Source organism: Rattus norvegicus, chromosome 6 (assembly GCF_021556685.1).
Source record: "Rattus norvegicus strain SHRSP/BbbUtx chromosome 6, alternate assembly SHRSP_T2T, whole genome shotgun sequence".
In the NCBI taxonomy this organism is placed as follows: domain Eukaryota; kingdom Metazoa; phylum Chordata; class Mammalia; order Rodentia; family Muridae; genus Rattus; species Rattus norvegicus.
The window spans coordinates 42559588-42577677 of record NC_141539.1 but is presented as its reverse complement, the minus strand read 5'-3'; the positions used below and the strand labels follow the sequence as shown (position 1 = coordinate 42577677).

Below are 18090 nucleotides of genomic sequence, written 5' to 3'. Positions count from 1 at the left end.
ACTACAAGATGTGCAATGAGTACATCCGGAATAAATGAACTGAGTGGGCAAGCTTACAAATAAGTGACAATTTATCACTCATAAGACAATTTAGCACCAATAATATTAAATTCTCCTGGACTTGTCATAAAGTCTTTGTTGGTTTTGTCATTGATGGCAGAAGACTGGAGACAGGCAGGTTTGCTGGCATTATGTTCACCACCAGACTTCAGGAAAGCCTGGCTCTGGGCCTCATCTTCATTACTGGAAAATGGGCTTCCTAAACAGCAGAAGTCTCAGGTAATGAGAGTACTGCTTGATGTCTGCACTGGGGAGAGGGGTCAGTCAATGACTGATCTCTTCCTGCTCTGTAATCTAGTTTCTGTGTAAGAGTTTACATGAACAAAAGTTTGTGCTGCAAGGTAAACACTGCCTATAGACTTGCTGTAGCACCAAAGAACGGCATCAACATTCATCCGAAGAGTTACTGACGCACCTCCTCCCTCTACACCTGCGTATCTGTTTGGGATCAGTTTTTCTTCAAGAACACCAAGCTTAACACTGTACTGCATATGCTGAACACAGACAGAGACGGTCTAGTCTGGAGGAAACAGACATAACAGAGAGTGGATTTAATAGGAGGAAACAAAACTTAACAAATCCAGGGGATACCCTATTCCTCCTAGATATTTGTATAACACACAACATGTAATGAAACAGGAAGATACTGTATGAAAATCAAAAGATATTTAATAAGTTGGCTGAGTAGAGGCAGAGAAGACTGCAGCACTCACTTGGTAAATGTCTAAGGACATATGATGGCTGACTGCTGGAATTTGAAATGGTGGAAGTGCAGGTGAAACGCTGGAGACGAGGACTATAAAAATCCCTTATAACTCTGTAATTGATAGTTTTCAGAGAAGAACATATACAAACACAGTCGTATTCCTTTGTGACATACAGAGAGGATGAAGTTGTGACTCAGGGACTCAACTACACTGAGAGACTACCCAGATTTGAGCTGCTATTCCCAACAGAATGGTAGAGAGAAGGCATAACAGCTCCCCGGAAATAGGACTTTGGTTTTAAGTTTCTGGCCCCAGCTTCCTGTGTCTTAAGAGTGGAATCAGCTACCACTCATCACAAACCTTGGCCTCTAGCCCCAGGATGTGCAAAAGAACCCAAGAAGTAGGAATTATGGGTTTTATGATTATTTCCCAGCATCATTCCCTGGTTTCACAGCTGAATTTGTGTGAGCTTCTGTTCTTTCTCTAAACTGATGCAATTAATGGAAGAGCAGTGAACTGAGAACTGCTCCCTCCAGCTTTGGACAAAGTTTGAAGGAAAACCACTTTCCATTTTATGTATCTTATCTTTTTTTAAAAATTTATTTATTTAATGTATGTGAATACACTGTAGCTGTCTTCAGACACACCAGAAGAGGGCATCAGATCCCATTACAGATGGTTGTGAGCCACCATGTGGGTGCTGGGATTTGAACTCAGGACCTCTGGAAGAGCAGCCAGTGCTCTTAACCGCTGAGCCATCTCTCCAGCCCTATGTATTTTATCTTAATTTGTTCTTTTAATATGGACAGGTAACCAAACCCAGAGCCAGACCCTGATGGCGGAGCTCTAGAAACAAGAAGCAAGCCCTTTCACAAGGTACTGGAAAGAGTAAATGAGAGAAAGCAAGGACAGGGTTCCCCACCACATTTCCTATCACTGTTCCCAGTCTCTGTGTGGCTTTGCCTTCACACTGAAACCATCTGCCAAACTGTTGATTCCTTGGGTCATATAGGGAGTACTTCGGTTCTGCTGGTCAAAAGCAGCACTTAGGAAAGTGATACACACACGAAGTGGTTGTGAAGAGCCCCACACGTGAAGACTATGAATCTGTTAGAATGAACACAAGTCTATGTGCCCTGCTCCGTGGGAGCTCTTCATCCTCCATGGCCTTCTGTGAAAACATGCCCTCAAAAAGAATCCTGAACAAAGCTAGTTAGTTCTTCTTCTGAGGCTTCCTAAAATGTGAAAGATCTGAAGAAAACTATTTAGCAATAACTTTTTGAAATTTCTGTAATTATTATGTTGAGAAAGTACCCTAAAACTGTCTTCTACTTTTTTATTCTACTTTTCATTGATGTATATCCATGCTTGTGAGTACAGGTATGAAGTCCAAAGTACATGCAGAGACTCCTTTACCACGTTCCTACCTGATTCCTCATGCCAGAGTGCCCTGGACAAATGCAGAGCTTACCCACAGGACTAGTCTGGCCAGCTTGTTCTGGAGACCTCCTTTCCACATTACAGGTCATGCCTGAGCAGCCTTCTCAACCCAATCAAGACTGTAAAACTCTTTAGTAAAGAGCATCAAATGACGGTCATTAAATACAACTTTCAAGGTCTAAGTGCTAACCAGCTTTTAAAGAGCAGTTTTTACCCTAATATTTGAGGTAAAGATAAAACATTGAGTTTGAAAAGGTACATTTCTGTATTAGACTCATGAGCCCACATGATAGAGACTTATAAGTTGTTTATATATATATATATATTAACACATATTGTTCAAACTCATGTCAGTACCCTTACATATTCTTTTTTAAGTCTAATCCCATTTAGTATTTTCTTTTGTAATTCTAGAAATTAGAGAACCATACAAGTAATTAATGGTAATTTTGGTTTTCAAAAGCTTATAGGCTGCATTTGTTCCTTTCCTGGTTAAGAACAATGCTAAAACATTCTCACCACACTACCAAGTTCTGTATTATCATGAACAGGTCTCCTAGTCTTCAGTGGTAAAATTTTTTACCTATAATCAAACTGAGTAGTCAGCAGAGAAAAATTAAATATCTGTCTTAGTTAGGGTTTTACTGCTGTGAAGAAACACAATGACCAAGGCAACTCTTACAAAGACAACACTTAACTGGGGCTGGCTTACAGGTTCAGAAGTCCAGTCCATGATCATCATGGTGGGAAGCATGGCAGGGTCCAGGCAGACATGGTGCTAGAGAAGGAGAGGCAAATTCTACATCTTGATCCAAAGGCAGCCAGGAGAAGACTGACTTAAGGAAACTAGGAGGATCTCAAAGCCTACCCCCACAGTGACACACTTCCTTCAACAAGGCCATACCTACTTTAACAAGGGCACACCTCCTAATAAAGCCACTCCTTGGCCAAGAATATTTAAACCACCACACTATCATATGATCAATATATACTGTTTTGTTTTATTTTTGTTAGGTGTGTGTGTGTGTGTGTGTACACAGCACAATCAAAATACTGATACCTTTCTAGAAGACAGTTTTGGCTCAATATATATTCATACTATATTTAGGAATGTTGACCATAAAGAATAAGAAAAATTAACTAACTTTAAGTTGAAAATAAAATCATTATTTCATAAAACTGACAAGTTAATGGGGAAAAAATTAAGGAGCAAACATTTTCTTTTTTTTTTCTTTTTTTTTATTATTAACTTGAGTATTTCTTTCTTTCTTTCTTTTTTTTTTTTTTTTTTTTCGGAGCTGGGGACCGAACCCAGGGCCTTGCGCTTGCTAGGCAAGCGCTCTACCACTGAGCTAAATCCCCAACCCCTTGAGTATTTCTTATATACATTTCGAGTGTTATTCCCTTTCCCAGTTTCCGGGCAAACATTCCCCTCCCCCCTCCCCTTCCTTATGGGTGTTCCCCTCCCCACCCTCCCCCCATTGCCGCCCTCCCCCCAACAGTCTAGTTCACTGGGGGTTCAGTCTTAGCAGGACCCATGGCTTCCCCTTCCCCTGGTGGAGCAAACATTTTCTTGAGCTCACAAATGTTCAACCAAGTGGGTATGACAGGATTCCAAAATTGTGAGGGCATGTATTTTGTGTGAGCACCTTGAGAACTTCTATCCCTAAAATACCTAAAATCAAGGCTCTGGTTCAGTCTGGACGGGGATCTACACAAGAATTAGAGCCTCCATCGTTCAGCATATGATACAGTTCAACTTACTGAGGCAGGGTTTCTCAACTGAACATAGAGATCTTTGATATAAGCTAGTCCGTCCCCAGGCTTAGTCTTCCTTTTTATTGTTAGAATTATAGGCCAGCTGCCACAACCGCCTGGCATTTACACAAGTTCTGAAGATCTGACTCTGGCCTCATGCTTGCGGGACACGAGTTTAACCCAGGAAGCTATTCAGGAGCATGAAGTTGTCGCCAATAGGGAACAAGTAGCAACTTACGCTTTGTCTACCACTCCTTCCTTCCTAGTCCAAGGAGGATCTGAGAAAATATTATACAAATACCTGCACATCTACTGACTATTTGCTATTGATATTAATTAAACATTAAAATTAAACATTAATTGCTATTAAACTAATTAAACAAAATTCAAAGAGCAAAATACAAATGTGACTCAAGCATGAGAGTATTGTTTTTGTCTCTAAATGCTGCTTTTTTCTTCCATGCAGAATTAGGGAACTTCTTCCTTCCTTCCTTCCTAAAGTCCATTTGTCAAGTTGTTGCAGGTCCTTATCAGACCAGAGTCACTGTCCTTGAAACAGAAGAACTAACACACTGTTCTCAGTGGGAGCCATTTTTTACCTTAAACTTTCTTGTGCTGCTGTTAGTGAACCCAGACACCATAAGTTGGGACACTGCAGCTGACTATTTATCTTCCTCCAGGCACTGACAGGAGCTCACTGCCTCTGCAGATACAGATACAAGTGAACATGCTACAGTGAACATGAAGTACTCTCAGAGTGGAACTGCTACAAACCTTTGTTCCTATCGGCAACAGTGCCATTAACTTCTGCTCTGTGGCTCCTAACAGATAGCAGAGTTATAGTTAATGTAAAGATGAAAAGTAGCTATGCAATTCCTTCCACAAACATAATGATGTCATACTGTAATGCTCACATACAAGGTTTCAAATTAGAAACAAACAAAAATCTGCAGGCTCGGTAGAAAAATAGAGGCACAAAAGGTTAACAGAGTTGAGCTCTAAGTAAAACTAGACTTGAAGTTGGGCAATGTGTCCTCCTGTGTCCACTGGATAGGACACAGTTTCTCTGAAAATGAAATGTTGAGAAGATGAAAACAAAAACAAACAAACAAACAAAAAAGCTGTCACCAAAGGTTGACTATTAATCTCCTTCACTGGTCTAAGGGACTTGTGAACTAGTCCTGGCACACAAGGGGACTCACAGTAGCACTGTCACTGTTGTTCCATACTGTAATCAACTACAGAACCACCACTATTAGACAAGAAAAGATAGATATTCAATGGCCATTTTTCATTTCTGAGTTATGGATTTTATTAAAACTAAATAAAAATTATGAAAATATTTAATTAAATAATGTTTTTAAACATTAAAAGATACTTTTGGGGGTAGATTTTCACATTTTCAAAGAACTAAAACATAGATGCAGATATTGAATGGATGTCACAAATACGTGACTGCAAGCATAGTAAGAGAACCTATATTCTAGCACCCTCTATATCCTGAGTTAAAGTGAGAAGTTCTATTATCAGCAGGAAGCAGCCAGGGATAAAAGAATGAGAAACTAAATGCTGGCTTTCTCATAGCTGTGAGCCCACGGACAAAGGCAATGCCTTAAGGTATCCATAGGCTAAAAAAGACAACTGTATCGAATATCAAACCCGATATACTATTCAGAGATTATAATGTATAAGGCAACAGATCAGTGTGCAACAGACAGACACACACACACACACACACACACACACACACACACACACACACACACATACACACACACACACAGAATCTGCAGGCATCCAACAGAGCCCTAGCTGCTAGAGTTTCTTAGTTCTTTACCATGTATGTATGACATAGTTTGGTACTGAGATACATGCCTGTCTTAAGCAGCCTTACCCTGCTTCCCTGTGGGATGCATGGGATGAAGAGAACTGTGCCACTGAAGTATGACACAGGAAGTCTGACATCCTGTCCATGGGAGGCTGTCAAAAGCATTGAAATAAACTGGATCTTCAACCACAACATAGGCTGATCCTCAGCTTGTGAGAACATGTCTACACCAAAGCTTCGGTGGTTTTAGACTCTGATGCTTTCATTTAGCTAGAAGCTACCCAAAGATACTCCTGGGTAACAGAGGAAGATGATATATGTATCTGCCTACCTGTTCTCAAAAATGGGTCAAAACAAAGATTTTTAAAAGTTACATATATCCAATATAATTAAAGGCTGAGAATGTCTGAACTCCAAAATATCAGAAGTAAAAACAATAGTAAATTCCACTTTCTACTTTACACATTACATTGTTAGTGACTCACATACTAAAAACAAACAATTGAAACCAACGAGATTGGCCAAATTACACAAATAGGCAAAACAATGAACTGAATGGTAGACATGACTAAGGCAAGCAGTCTAATGGTGATGTGTCTTCGTGTATGTGGAGAAAGGAGGGAAGAAAAGAAAAATCAAGTAGCATTAGGAAAAAAAGTATTACTAGTACTATTAACCTACGGCTGAAGAGAAAGGCTCTATAAAAATAAAATCTGCTGAGCAAATGAGAGAGTAATTTTGAAATTATCTATTCTAGGACAGAGCAAATTTGAAAGTAAATTCTGGGTGAGAGCTGAGTCTCTGCAGAGGAGAGCTTACCAATGAAGGCAGAATGGACTCTATCACAGACAGAAAGGAGGGTATCAATACAAACCTGACTTTTAGTGATCGGAATAGAGCAGATGTAGACTTTTAATATCCATGCGGTTACTCATCTTCAGGCTCTTTCTCCTAGAAGCCCAACTGTGCACACCCCTGGCAGCAGTTTGGCTCTTAGACAGCATTTCCAACAAAAGGAAACAAGGCTTTCTGAAATCAATGACCAAGTCAAGAGCTAGTCACAGAATGTACAGACAGGACTCTGACGCATGAGTACCAGACATGGGGAAGTGCTCCAGAAATGGTGGGCACTGTGGAAAAGAAGAAAACTTAAAAAGAAATCACAATGACCATCTTTGGACAACTTAAACAAAACAAAACCATTATGATAGATTAGAACCATGGAACAAAACAAAAACCTTTATAACCACAGTGAAATAAATAAGCAATTAAATAAATATATTTAGGTGGAAAAGTAGCAGAAACAAATCCCATCATAATCATACTAATCTCCTGCAGCAAGCATTAATTCATGCTAAATAAGTACATGGGAGAAGCCTACCCACACATCAAGGTGGAGAGAATGGAAATGTGGAGGCTCACGAAGCTATAAAAGGAGAACGAACTGAGAAAAGTTAGAAATGGAGATCTACAGGTTAAACACAATAAGCCAGACCCAGAAAGACAAACATTATGTCTTGTTTCTCATATGTAGACCCAGATGTAAAAATGAACACAAGACCATTAGAAAGAGAAAGGTACTAGTGAGAATGGGGAAAGAAACAGGAGGCAATGGGAGGGTAAGACCAAACCTCGCATCAATGTGTGAGCGGGTCCTAATGAAGGTCTCACTAAGGACAATGAACACAGTGACAACATTTTAAAAGGTACCCTAATATAGTCATCTACTATAGACAACTGAGTTTGCAGATTGAGGGAGCCAGAGAATGGCATCTGGTAACATTTGATAATTTTAAGTCTATTTCTGGAAAGCAGCCATTACTAAGACACATGAAGCCTACAAACATTTTGCCTACATGAAGACACAAGAGTCTCCCTGCCTCACTACTGCTCCAGCATGCTAGAAAATGCTGTGTAAGATTAAATAAAACAAATTGATGACTTGATTAAAGCACATCAATGACTTGCCAGAACCCAGAGCACAGCTTTTCCTCCAGCACTGTCGAGCAAGTTGAGTACCACACTTCCCCTCTAGTCAGAGCAGCAAACTCCCTGTTCACCTCCCCATATCTGAACACATCTTAAGCTCTCTTTTCTACGCTGCTATGTCTTCTGCTTCAGCCAAGTTCAGAAACCAGACTCCTGCCTCAGTCCTCCCTTCTATGGACAGACTGTTTTCAGAACAGCAATCTGCTCATGTACCTCCCTGGCATCTCGTTCCCTGATCAGAACACAGCTGTCTCCCCAGTGTGCCCATTCCATGCCATCTTCGTCCAGTGACGCCTTCCTATTTTCACACAACACACTGGCTCTGAAGAACTAGCAAAGGAGTCTTTTCTCACTGCATTGATGCATGGCTCTATGTGATCCATGAGATTTGTGCCATGTGTCAGCTTATGTCTTGATGCCTAAATTCTACTGATTACTGGCACAACCATGCTCTCTGCTATAAAATCCCACACCAACAAGGCCTGTTTCCTTGTCTGAAGTGAGAATATTATAGGATTTATGGAATTTAAGCTTCACAATGACTATATTATTTCCTTTTATAGATGAGAGAATTACTAACTTTTCCCAGTTCACAGCTAGTGGGCGGTGAAAACTAAGTTTGAATTCAGATTTCTGTGTGTGAAAACTCACAGACTCCAGAAAAAAGTATCTTATCCATTTTTGTATCCAGAGTGCTTGCAGTTCATGGCATATACTGTATGCCTGAAGAATAGCTGAAGAAAATTTCACATGTATTACAATCTTTAACAGGCATGAGATTTCCCAACATTTCATTTGAATATCAACACCACACTGCTTTGAGACATCATGAAATGACAAATGCTTTGTTGTCCTTCAAAGGGTAGCAATTCCTGATTTCGTTCATCTACTAAAACCCAATCCATGGAAGGAGGAGAGGCTTTCCGGAGAACACTGCATGTAGTGCCACATGACCAGGTGCTGCTGCTGAGTCTGCGTGTCCCCAGCAAATGGAGCTTTGTAGTACATAGCCAAGAACTCAGACTCTAGGACAGAACTGAACTGAAGTGCCTGCCTCATCACTCACAAGGCAGTCATGACCTCTCAGCTAAATCAAGCAGGGTGCTGACCTCTCTAGGACAGTTCTAATGTACACATGGCTCACAACTCCGTCTCCTCCTCTTCTGCAAATGACTCCCTAGCAGCGAGGGGACAATATCTATAGGACAAGAACTAAAATGTTCACAGAGCCTCCAGAGATCTCTAAACAATTACCGTGGATGCTCTCCTGACTTGAATCATTGTGGGAAAATCGATCATAGACTTCTCTTGAGGAATTCCGGTTCTCCTGCTTATGGCCAAATAAAAAGGCTGTGCCTTGCTTCTACATGAAAAGCAGCAAACTAATCAGAAGTCACCGTGAGGAAAGTGTGGCGAACTAACAAAGCCACATCAACGCTGCAGGCCACCGTAAGGACATCTTCCCATCAGCCTCAGTCAATCTCCTGGTGTAGATAAGGAGCACAGCAGAGCCCAAAGCAGTGCACGCAGAGTCGCAGTTCCTCCTTGCCACCTGAGCATGGCCTTGCACAGGTTCTTAAGGACTTAGTATTCATCTATTCAACAAATATGCACAGAGTGTCTTTCAGATCCCTGCTCTCATAGAATTTATATTCTAATGGAAGAAAAAAGACATCACATAACAAACAGGCAGAGATGGGGAGAAGGGAGTTTTCAAATAGCGGTAAGTGAATTAGAGTTACGACAGAGATGAAGCAGATTGTACCGGGCTGTGGAGTCATTTTAGAAAGGTCACATCTGCACTAAATAAAACTGAAGTGACTCCTCAGTCTTGATGTCCAGATTTCCTACAAAACAGCTACTGAGCAGAAAGTAAAGAAGGCGTCTGGCAGCTCCAGGACGGCAGGACATCACGGTATTAGAGACACATTGTCTCTGCATACACTCACAGACCCTACATCACACCTTATCTGTATTTGACTAAGCTGGTCACATGTGGACTCTTGGGTGTGAAGACACTAGTGCAACGAGAAGTTTTTTCAAGGAACTACATATAGCTTTGCATATTGAATTTCTTTAGCTCCATCTGAGAGGAAAAGTACATATTTTGCTAATATTTTGGCAAATGAAGGCCAGTTGATCCCTAACAGAAGGGTTAGCATGGACTTGCACTGTTTCAAACTAGGCAGTCGTATGACGTCTTAACAAGATTGGGTGATATCTTAAGCTATATCTCTCCAGTGTTGCCTTGCATACCAAATGCTGGACGTGCTGGAAAACAAAAGGCAAAACTCTCAAGCTATACATCTCCTTGTACATAAAAATATGGGAAAATCTAAGGTGCTGAGCTATGGAAGTTTTCAAAAGAAACATTAGTATTTTGACCCACATTTTTCATGCACCAGTTAACTAGAAAATTACAAAAGCTGAAAACCTCTGATAAACTGCACCACAGGGATTAATGTAAGACACCATCCCCTCCCTCTCCATTGCACCCCACTCATACCATGAAGGGGCACATTTCTTGGAAGTAAATTAAAGCCTCTCAAACTGCTGAAAAAATGAGGGTCTCTGAATTTTTAATTCTGTTAACTTATCATTAGAAAATGTAGAAATTGCTGCCTCTCTGTGACACAGTGAGGGGCAGGCGTCACAGACATGTTGAATCTTCCATGTGCTGGCTGGGTTTCCAGCAACACAGTGATTTGTAGGGCCACTACTTTGGGCACTTTAAGAATAATTAAATATTAAGCCCTTCTTTGATGTATGCAAAGTCTGCCTAAGAGGATTACCAGCACAGTGAATGTGGCACCCACATTTTCTTTCTGTAACTGAACACTGCAATATCATCATATAGTCTTATCTTGAGTCTGTAAGAATGTGTCTCTATCAGCAATGGTACTGAAATACGTCTGAGGAAGAAAGAGGTGGTAAGGAAACTGTAGACAACAGGGGAAACACTCTGTCCCTCCGGGTCACAGGGATGGCGAGGACCGAATGGCAGACAAGTTGAGCAGACCACTGTCCACCTGAGTTGAACCTCGAAGGTTCCATTTTACACACATAGTGTCCAAGACCTCAGACTTCCCCAGAGTTACAGACCTAGCAGTAGAAGGCTGACAGAGACATTCAATGTCCACAAGTGCCCCAGTCTTTCCACTGTTCTAGAGAAATACCACACAATCTTTGAAAAACAGGAATTGAAAAGATGATCTGAACCACAGGTATAGTTAACACAACATTCCAGTGTTTCCATCCTGAAACTACTGCTTCATTTCCTAAGGACCAAAACGTTGCTTCACTTAGAAGTGAAAATTTCCCATCAAATTCCCCTGTCCTCCCCAAAGACCTGAATCCCCACTGCCGGGCAGCCATGGAGGAGACACAGCACAGCGTTTCTCAGAGAATCCTTAGGACAGAAGCGCAGAAATGCCAGAATGAGTGTGCTCATTTCTACTACCAAATATTTAAGCAACCTAACTGACAAGAACAGGGAAACTGCTCTTACCTAAGCGTAAAGTAGACACGGGGAGAAACTAGGATGGTGAATGAGACATGGGGTCACTTTCCTTTGTCACTCTGAGACTCCTCGGACAGATTTCCAGAGAGCCTGGACATTTGTGACTTCGCAGAGCAAATATTCCGATAAAGCAGTTATACGTGGACTTCAAGAATGAGAGCAAACAGGTTACAGTCATAGCATAGCCTCTTAGAAAGGAGGTTTATGTCTGTTGATAGAAGCCAAGACAGAAGCTTCAAGAAGAAACCACAGAGAAACACTGGATCCTGGCCTGCTTTCTAGCCCACTCTCTTACACAGCACAGATCTACCTGCCTAGGCACAGTGCTGCCCAGAGTGACCTGTGACCTCCCACATCAACCACTAACCCTGACAATCCCTCAGCTGAGCTTCCTCAGACGATTTTAGGTTGTGTAGAGAGCTAAAGCTAAGTAGGACCTGTATCTTCCAGAGGTTTCACAATACTATTAAGACAAGGTTTAGGAAGGAAGGAAGGAAGGAAGGAAGGAAGGAAGGAAGGAAGGAAGGAAGGAAGGAAGGAAGGAAGGAAGAGGGACGGAGGGAGGGAGGAAGAGGGAGGGAGGGAAGAGACAGAGGGAGGGAAGAAGGAAGGAAAGAAGAGGGAGGAAGATAATTAAAGAAGTTTTAACTTTGAGAATTTAAAGTTCAGTAAAATTTGCAGTGATCAGAGAAGGTTCCAGAGGGGAGGTCTGCGGGAATCTGGAAAGGTCTAGAGAAACTGAGACCTTTTGTTTCTTTTATCCCTGGTGGAACAGGAAAAGGAAGGGCAGTCAAAGTGCACAGGCAGAGCAGGAGAGCAAGAACTGGCTGAAGCCACCTGCATTCCATCCACAGAGGTATTTCTCCTGGAAAGGGTGAGCCCCCAGTCAATCAATCCTGTCAGCAGTTGTAAAGACAGGCATGTGAGCATGATGGACATGTGTTTAGTAAGCTCAGTCATGTTCAACCTAGCAGGAAAATCAGCAAAGACTTTATTGTCCATACTCAACCACTAAGCAGCTGGCACAGTGACCATCCCCAAAGTCTGCATGACTGAGGGCAGCTATTGTTAGTACCAATGATTTGAGGAAAGACTGGCCTGCAGATGCTGCTTACCTGTCTCTGAGGCCATGCTGCTCTGAGAATGGCTTCTGTTCGAAAGAACACCAGGAGCTTGTTGTCCTCCTCACTCAGGTGGAAGGACTGCCCCAAGAGCTGGAGCACCTGGATTCGAGGCCTCACGGGACAAGAGTCTTCAGCACAGAAAGGCCGCAGCCACTGCAGCAGGTCTTCAGCAGACACTAGCTCCTCCCTGCAGAGTGCACAAAGCAGAAAGACAAGCTCCTGAGGCTTTTTGTGTCCCTTCTAGTAATCAAATGCCACCACTGACCTAAAGACTCTATAGACAATGTTGTTTCTTAAAAGGAAAGATTAAGCTTTTAAGTGACTTACAACAAACCATATTGGTGATCTTAAAACTATGTAAAATAAATGTAATCCTGAGGCAGATTTTATTAAACAGAGCAACATACAGATGACAAAGGCAACCGCTAACTACTATGCTCATACTAACAGTGTCACTTACTAGTTAGTCATTTTATATACTCAATCAGTGGTTGGCAACAACTATGCAAACAAGACATCATAAATTATATTTGCTAGGACAGAATTGGCTTCGGGAAGGTAGTATAACCCCCATGTCAAATACAGCACTTTGACCCCATTGCCCACACCTCTTTATGACTCCCCACTGTGATCACAATTTCTGCACGTGGCTATAAAACCACTAAATATCTTGGAAAGATAAAATATGAGTGCTAGGCTACTGTCAGACTGTAGAGTCTACAAGATACCGTGAAGAGGACGTTCTGCACATCTCTCCACCCACTCTGATGATCTGCCTTCCTGTAATCCAAGAAGAGCAACCTCAGTAAACTCACTGACTCCCCAATGTCAGTGGCCACTGCTAAACTTCAGCCCATGGCAGAGCCCCTTCCCCGAGGACCTGAATTATGCAGGTGCTTGTACAACCACATCCTTACAAAGCTCTTAGCATGAATCACTTAAACTGAGTCTCAGACCGAATGAAACATCATGCCAAATCCTGCTCTAACAAGTCCATAGCATATTATAAAATCAAAAACCTCCTGAAGTTAAGTCCTGTATTGCCACTGAGCGTGTCTCTCTGTATCTACCACAGTATACCTACCTGACCACTGCTGTTTTATGATAACTTACATTGAAAATAGAATTCATTATTAATCCTTACGGAAATAGAAAGTTATAAAATGTGAAGAACTAGCTTAAACATTTCTAATTTATAAATCATTTGCTAGTCTTACCAGTAGACACCCTTCCTTCTCAGTGCTCAACAGAAATGAAAAAACTTGGGATGTGGAGGGGGCTCAGTGAGTGACGTGCTTGCCAACAAGCATGAAGGGCTGGTTTCAATCCCCAGGAGCCACACAGAAAAGCCAGGCAAGGTGGCAGGCAGGATTCCAGGGCTCTGCTGGCTAGTTCATCTAGCCAAGTTGGCCAGCTCTGGGTTTAGTAAGAGTCTGCTTCACAGACTAAGGTGGAGGGACAAGGGAGCAGAGGTGGGGGTTGGAGGTTGGGGTATCTGATGCCCTCTTGGGGCCTCTGCAGGCACTGCATGCATAGCACACAAATAATGTTAAGGAGCAGAGTGACAGAGAAGGACACCTGAAAAAAAAGTTTAGCCTCCACATATGTGCATCTGCACACACATGTATGCACACTTGTACACACAAGATTAGATATACTTAAACTATGTGCATGTGGTAGAAAAATGTTTATGCAGAATGATAGAATGCATAGCTATTTCCTGAATACTTTTGGTCTTTAAAGCAGTGCCAGCAAGATCATTTTCAGACCTCACTGGTTCTCAGCCCCATCATTTCCTAACATTTTAAACCTACACCGTGAATGTCATCACTCCCACTATAAGTAAAGGCCTCAAGAAAGTATCTGCTGGAACCTCGGTAACCAAGACAACACATGCAAAGCACCTTGTGCAGTGTGTGGCACCGAGGAAGGACTTAATAGCTACTACCCCCATCAGAGTCTTCTTCAGAAGTATTCCTGCTGTCAAAGCACTAGAGTTTGTGCTTGATGGCACAGATATTAAAATTTTACACGGCACCTGCCCTGAAAGAACTAATACAATGGCAAAGGAAGATGTATGAGTTGGCCTTTGTCTGTATTATTAATGTGATAGAACTGAGCAACCATTTGGAGGAAGAGTGTGGCATCTAAATAGGATCGAGGATATGCAGGATGTGTATAAGTACAAATGTAGGAAAATATAACTCCGCCAATGGGAGCAGGGAAAAGGCAAAGATGTCAAAGGGCATGGGAGTCCAGGGAGAGATAAGGCCCAGTGTGAAGTGAACTTCTGGAACCCATGAACACAGCCTGCAAAGGCAGTATGGCTGAGCCCTCTGAAAGTGCAGGCTCTCAAGGTTCAGTTTCCTTAACTGTCAACAGACGTGGATAGCAGGGCCTTCCTCACGGGGTTGTTTAGACGTAAGTAGAAAAAAAGTAGTCAATGAATGTATGTAACACACTCAGCACAGTCCTAAATAATTCAATAATGGCAACCATCGGCATTAAAGCTTTCGGAGGGCATAGAATAGGAAAGGTGATGGAACTTTGAAGCAGAACGCCTTCAATGCCACTTTAAAGATTAGAGAAGATGTGTAGGCTGGGCGGCCTCAAGTGGAGATTTTCAGTGGTCTAAGTATAAATCTGGAAGAAAAGAAACAGTGATCTCAACCCTTACGAGGCTCAGGGAACATCAGGAAATGGGTGGAAGAATGGACGAGTCAGAGAATGAGGACGAGTGCTGTTATAGGTGGAGTCCGGAAGCCCAAATGGAAGCCAGAGGACCAGTAAGCCATTTGACTCTGGTCAACAGTAAGAATCCGATGATAACTTGTGCAGGATTTCTATGAACGGTCACTATCACAACAACCCTCGTCATGCATGCTGTCACCATCCTAAAATCTAGACAAGAAAGCAGTCACCCAAGATCACACAGTAGGCGTGAAGCCCAGTCTATCTTACTATCTTGGACTATCTGTTCCTTGCCTTGCCAATTTCTGTGTAACATCACTGAGTCATTCTGAAGCATGTTACAGAACAATTTGGTAGCAACTCCAGTTACTGATGAGACCCAGAAAGATCATCATAACGCCTCCCAAAAAACTGAGTTGGACTCTTATTCCTTGAGTAAATAATACAGTTACTAAGATCTGACATTTTGGAGAAACATGTTCTAATTTTTAGGTGATGTTTCAAATACATAATCAAATTATGAGAACTCCTTCCTAAAAGGAAAACACTCTTCTAAAGGCACCATGTCCTGAACAAGCTTTACTGTTCATCGACCTGAACACAGGATTCAGAACAAACACGCAAAAGAAAAGGACTCTTAACAAGCAATACTGAGGAATGAGCCAGATAGCCTCAAAATATAGAAAGTATAGATGTGTACACACACACACACACACACACACACACACACACACACACACACACACACACACACAGCCAAACAATGGTAAAAGAAAACAGGTGAGTTTCTTATTCCTTTCTCTTTGTCTGTGGGTTGAAACACTACCAATATAAATAGGTGGGGTAAAGGGGTCAGAACAGGGGGATACAAAGCGTGATGTCAGTAATACAGAGGTCTAGAGTGAGAAGGAGAGAAGTGATTCTATTTCTGTAGTCTTTGACAAAAGAAAGGAGGTTTAATGAGAAAAATAATAAAGAGCAAATAATTTCAAAACACATTTGCCTCATTATAAAAATGATTAGTAAAAGTTTTTAAATAGCTAAAGGAAAGTCTCTATAGTTTCACTATAAACAAAGGCAGTTGCTTCTACTCGCTGCCTATAATAAGGATGGAGGCAGGCGATGCTACACTGCAGAGTCGATCTGGTACTTTATTTAACACAGTCAAGCTAATAATGACGCATTCACACTCACACTCACACTCACACTCACACTCACACTCCGCTGCGGCTCAGCAGAAGAGGAGTCATCAGTGCATCCATCCACTGACAGGAAAGAGCAGCAGCAGAGAGGCAATTACGTGAGGGTGCGACCCCAGGGCAGGGTGCTCCCCGCTTTCTCTATAGCTCCTGAAGAACGGGAAGACACCCATGCAAGTAGAAAGAATGGAAGGGGATAGCAAGCAAAATGCCACTGAATTAAGACAAGATGTTTTGTAATACAAAAGACATACTCTTTGGTAAAATAGTTTTCAGATTCTTTATGGCACATATCATAGTTAGGGTCATCTTTGCTGTGATGAAACTCCATGTCCAAAAGAAACTTAGGAGAGAAAGGGTTTATTTGGCTTATATTCCCACCACTGAAGGGAGTCAGGGCAGGAACTCAAATAGGTCAAGAACCTGAAGGTCAGAGCTGATACAGAGGCCAGAAAGGAGTGCTGCTTACTGGCTTGCTCTCTGTGGCTTGCTCAGCCTGCTCTCTCATAGACCAGGTCCACCAGTCCAGTAATGATACCACCCACAATGGGCTAGGACCTTCCACATCAATCACTAATTAAGAAAGTGTCCTACAGGCCTGCCTACAGTCCAGTCTTATAGAGACATTTTTAAATTGAGGTTTCCTCCTGTCCAATGATTTTAGATTGTGTCAAGTTGACATAAAATTATCCAGTACAATGTATACATCAAAATTAGCCATGCCTAAATTTAAATAAAATATACTGAAAGATGTATCAAAATATTTTTAAATGATATAATAATCCAAACAGTTATTCTTATTTGAGGTTGGAGAAAAGAAAACTGCGTTCAAATATGTAAAATATAAGACCTTTCATACTTCTTATAAATGTAAATGGCATACAATTTGAACTACTGAAGACAACTAAAGTTGCTTTCCCCAATCCTTTATTCTGAAGGCCAATGGGCAACAAAATTGTAGGATTAGCTCACATTCCAACATTTCCAAATAAAATTCACACACACACACACACACACACACACACACACACACACACACACACGAATAGTCACTTTCAGCATTGTCTTTAAAACCTGGGTGGCACTCATATCCAGAGTGCAATTGGTTACCCCATAACAGTCAAGCCATTATTGGATCAAAGGGCACACCTTGCTTAGTAAGATAATAGGTTGTGAGTTACACAGCTTAGTAAAACCCTTTCTTCCCTAATAACTTGCACAGTACCTTTCGGCATCCTGAAAACTAGGCAGTACAGAGGAAGGTCCCAGTTTGGTTCCAGCTCAATTTATCTGACTTACAATTAAGGTTGTGGGATGGTAGGAATAGGTCTCATTAACTAGTTCTGTCTTGGGAACAAGAGGCATGACAGTAGCTTATGTTATTTGAGATCTTCTGGGGCTTCCCTTATCAAAACTCCTAAGTATGTATCCCATACATGCAGTACCTGTGCCTATGTAGCCTCACTCACCATATTTTTCAGTTTCATCCACTTATCTGAAAATTTCATAATTTCACTTTTTACAGCTGAATAAAATTCCACTTCACATTTGTATAGTATTTTCATTATCCATTCATCCGCCACTAGACATGTAGACCTTTTTACTTCCTAGCTACTGTGAGTACAGTGGCAAGAAGCGTGGACAAGTATGTATCTCATGGAGTCCATGGAACATATGCTCCAGAGCGGCCAACCAGACTTCCTGATAGGTTCTACTTTTAGCTTCTTGGGGGATCTGCGAAATTCCAAAGAGGCCGCAACAGTCAACACCCCAT

The 18090-nt window shown here is 41.7% G+C and overlaps 1 protein-coding gene across 16 annotated transcripts in view; it reads right to left on the bottom strand.

The window, feature by feature from the left end:
* Window positions 1-18090, bottom strand: part of Nbas (NBAS subunit of NRZ tethering complex) — a 341775-nt gene that overhangs the window by 71186 nt on the left and 252499 nt on the right. For 9 of the 16 annotated variants that reach the window (NM_001427446.1, XM_087554761.1, XM_087554762.1 and 6 more), the window contains exon 48: window positions 12418-12613. In NM_001427446.1, the coding sequence (NP_001414375.1) occupies window positions 12418-12613 (196 nt within the window). Of the gene's footprint in view, window positions 1-2919; window positions 2986-12417; window positions 12614-18090 lie in introns of all 16 variants that reach the window. The other 7 variants (XM_087554759.1, XM_087554760.1, XM_087554749.1 and 4 more) reach the window with 1 other exon arrangement.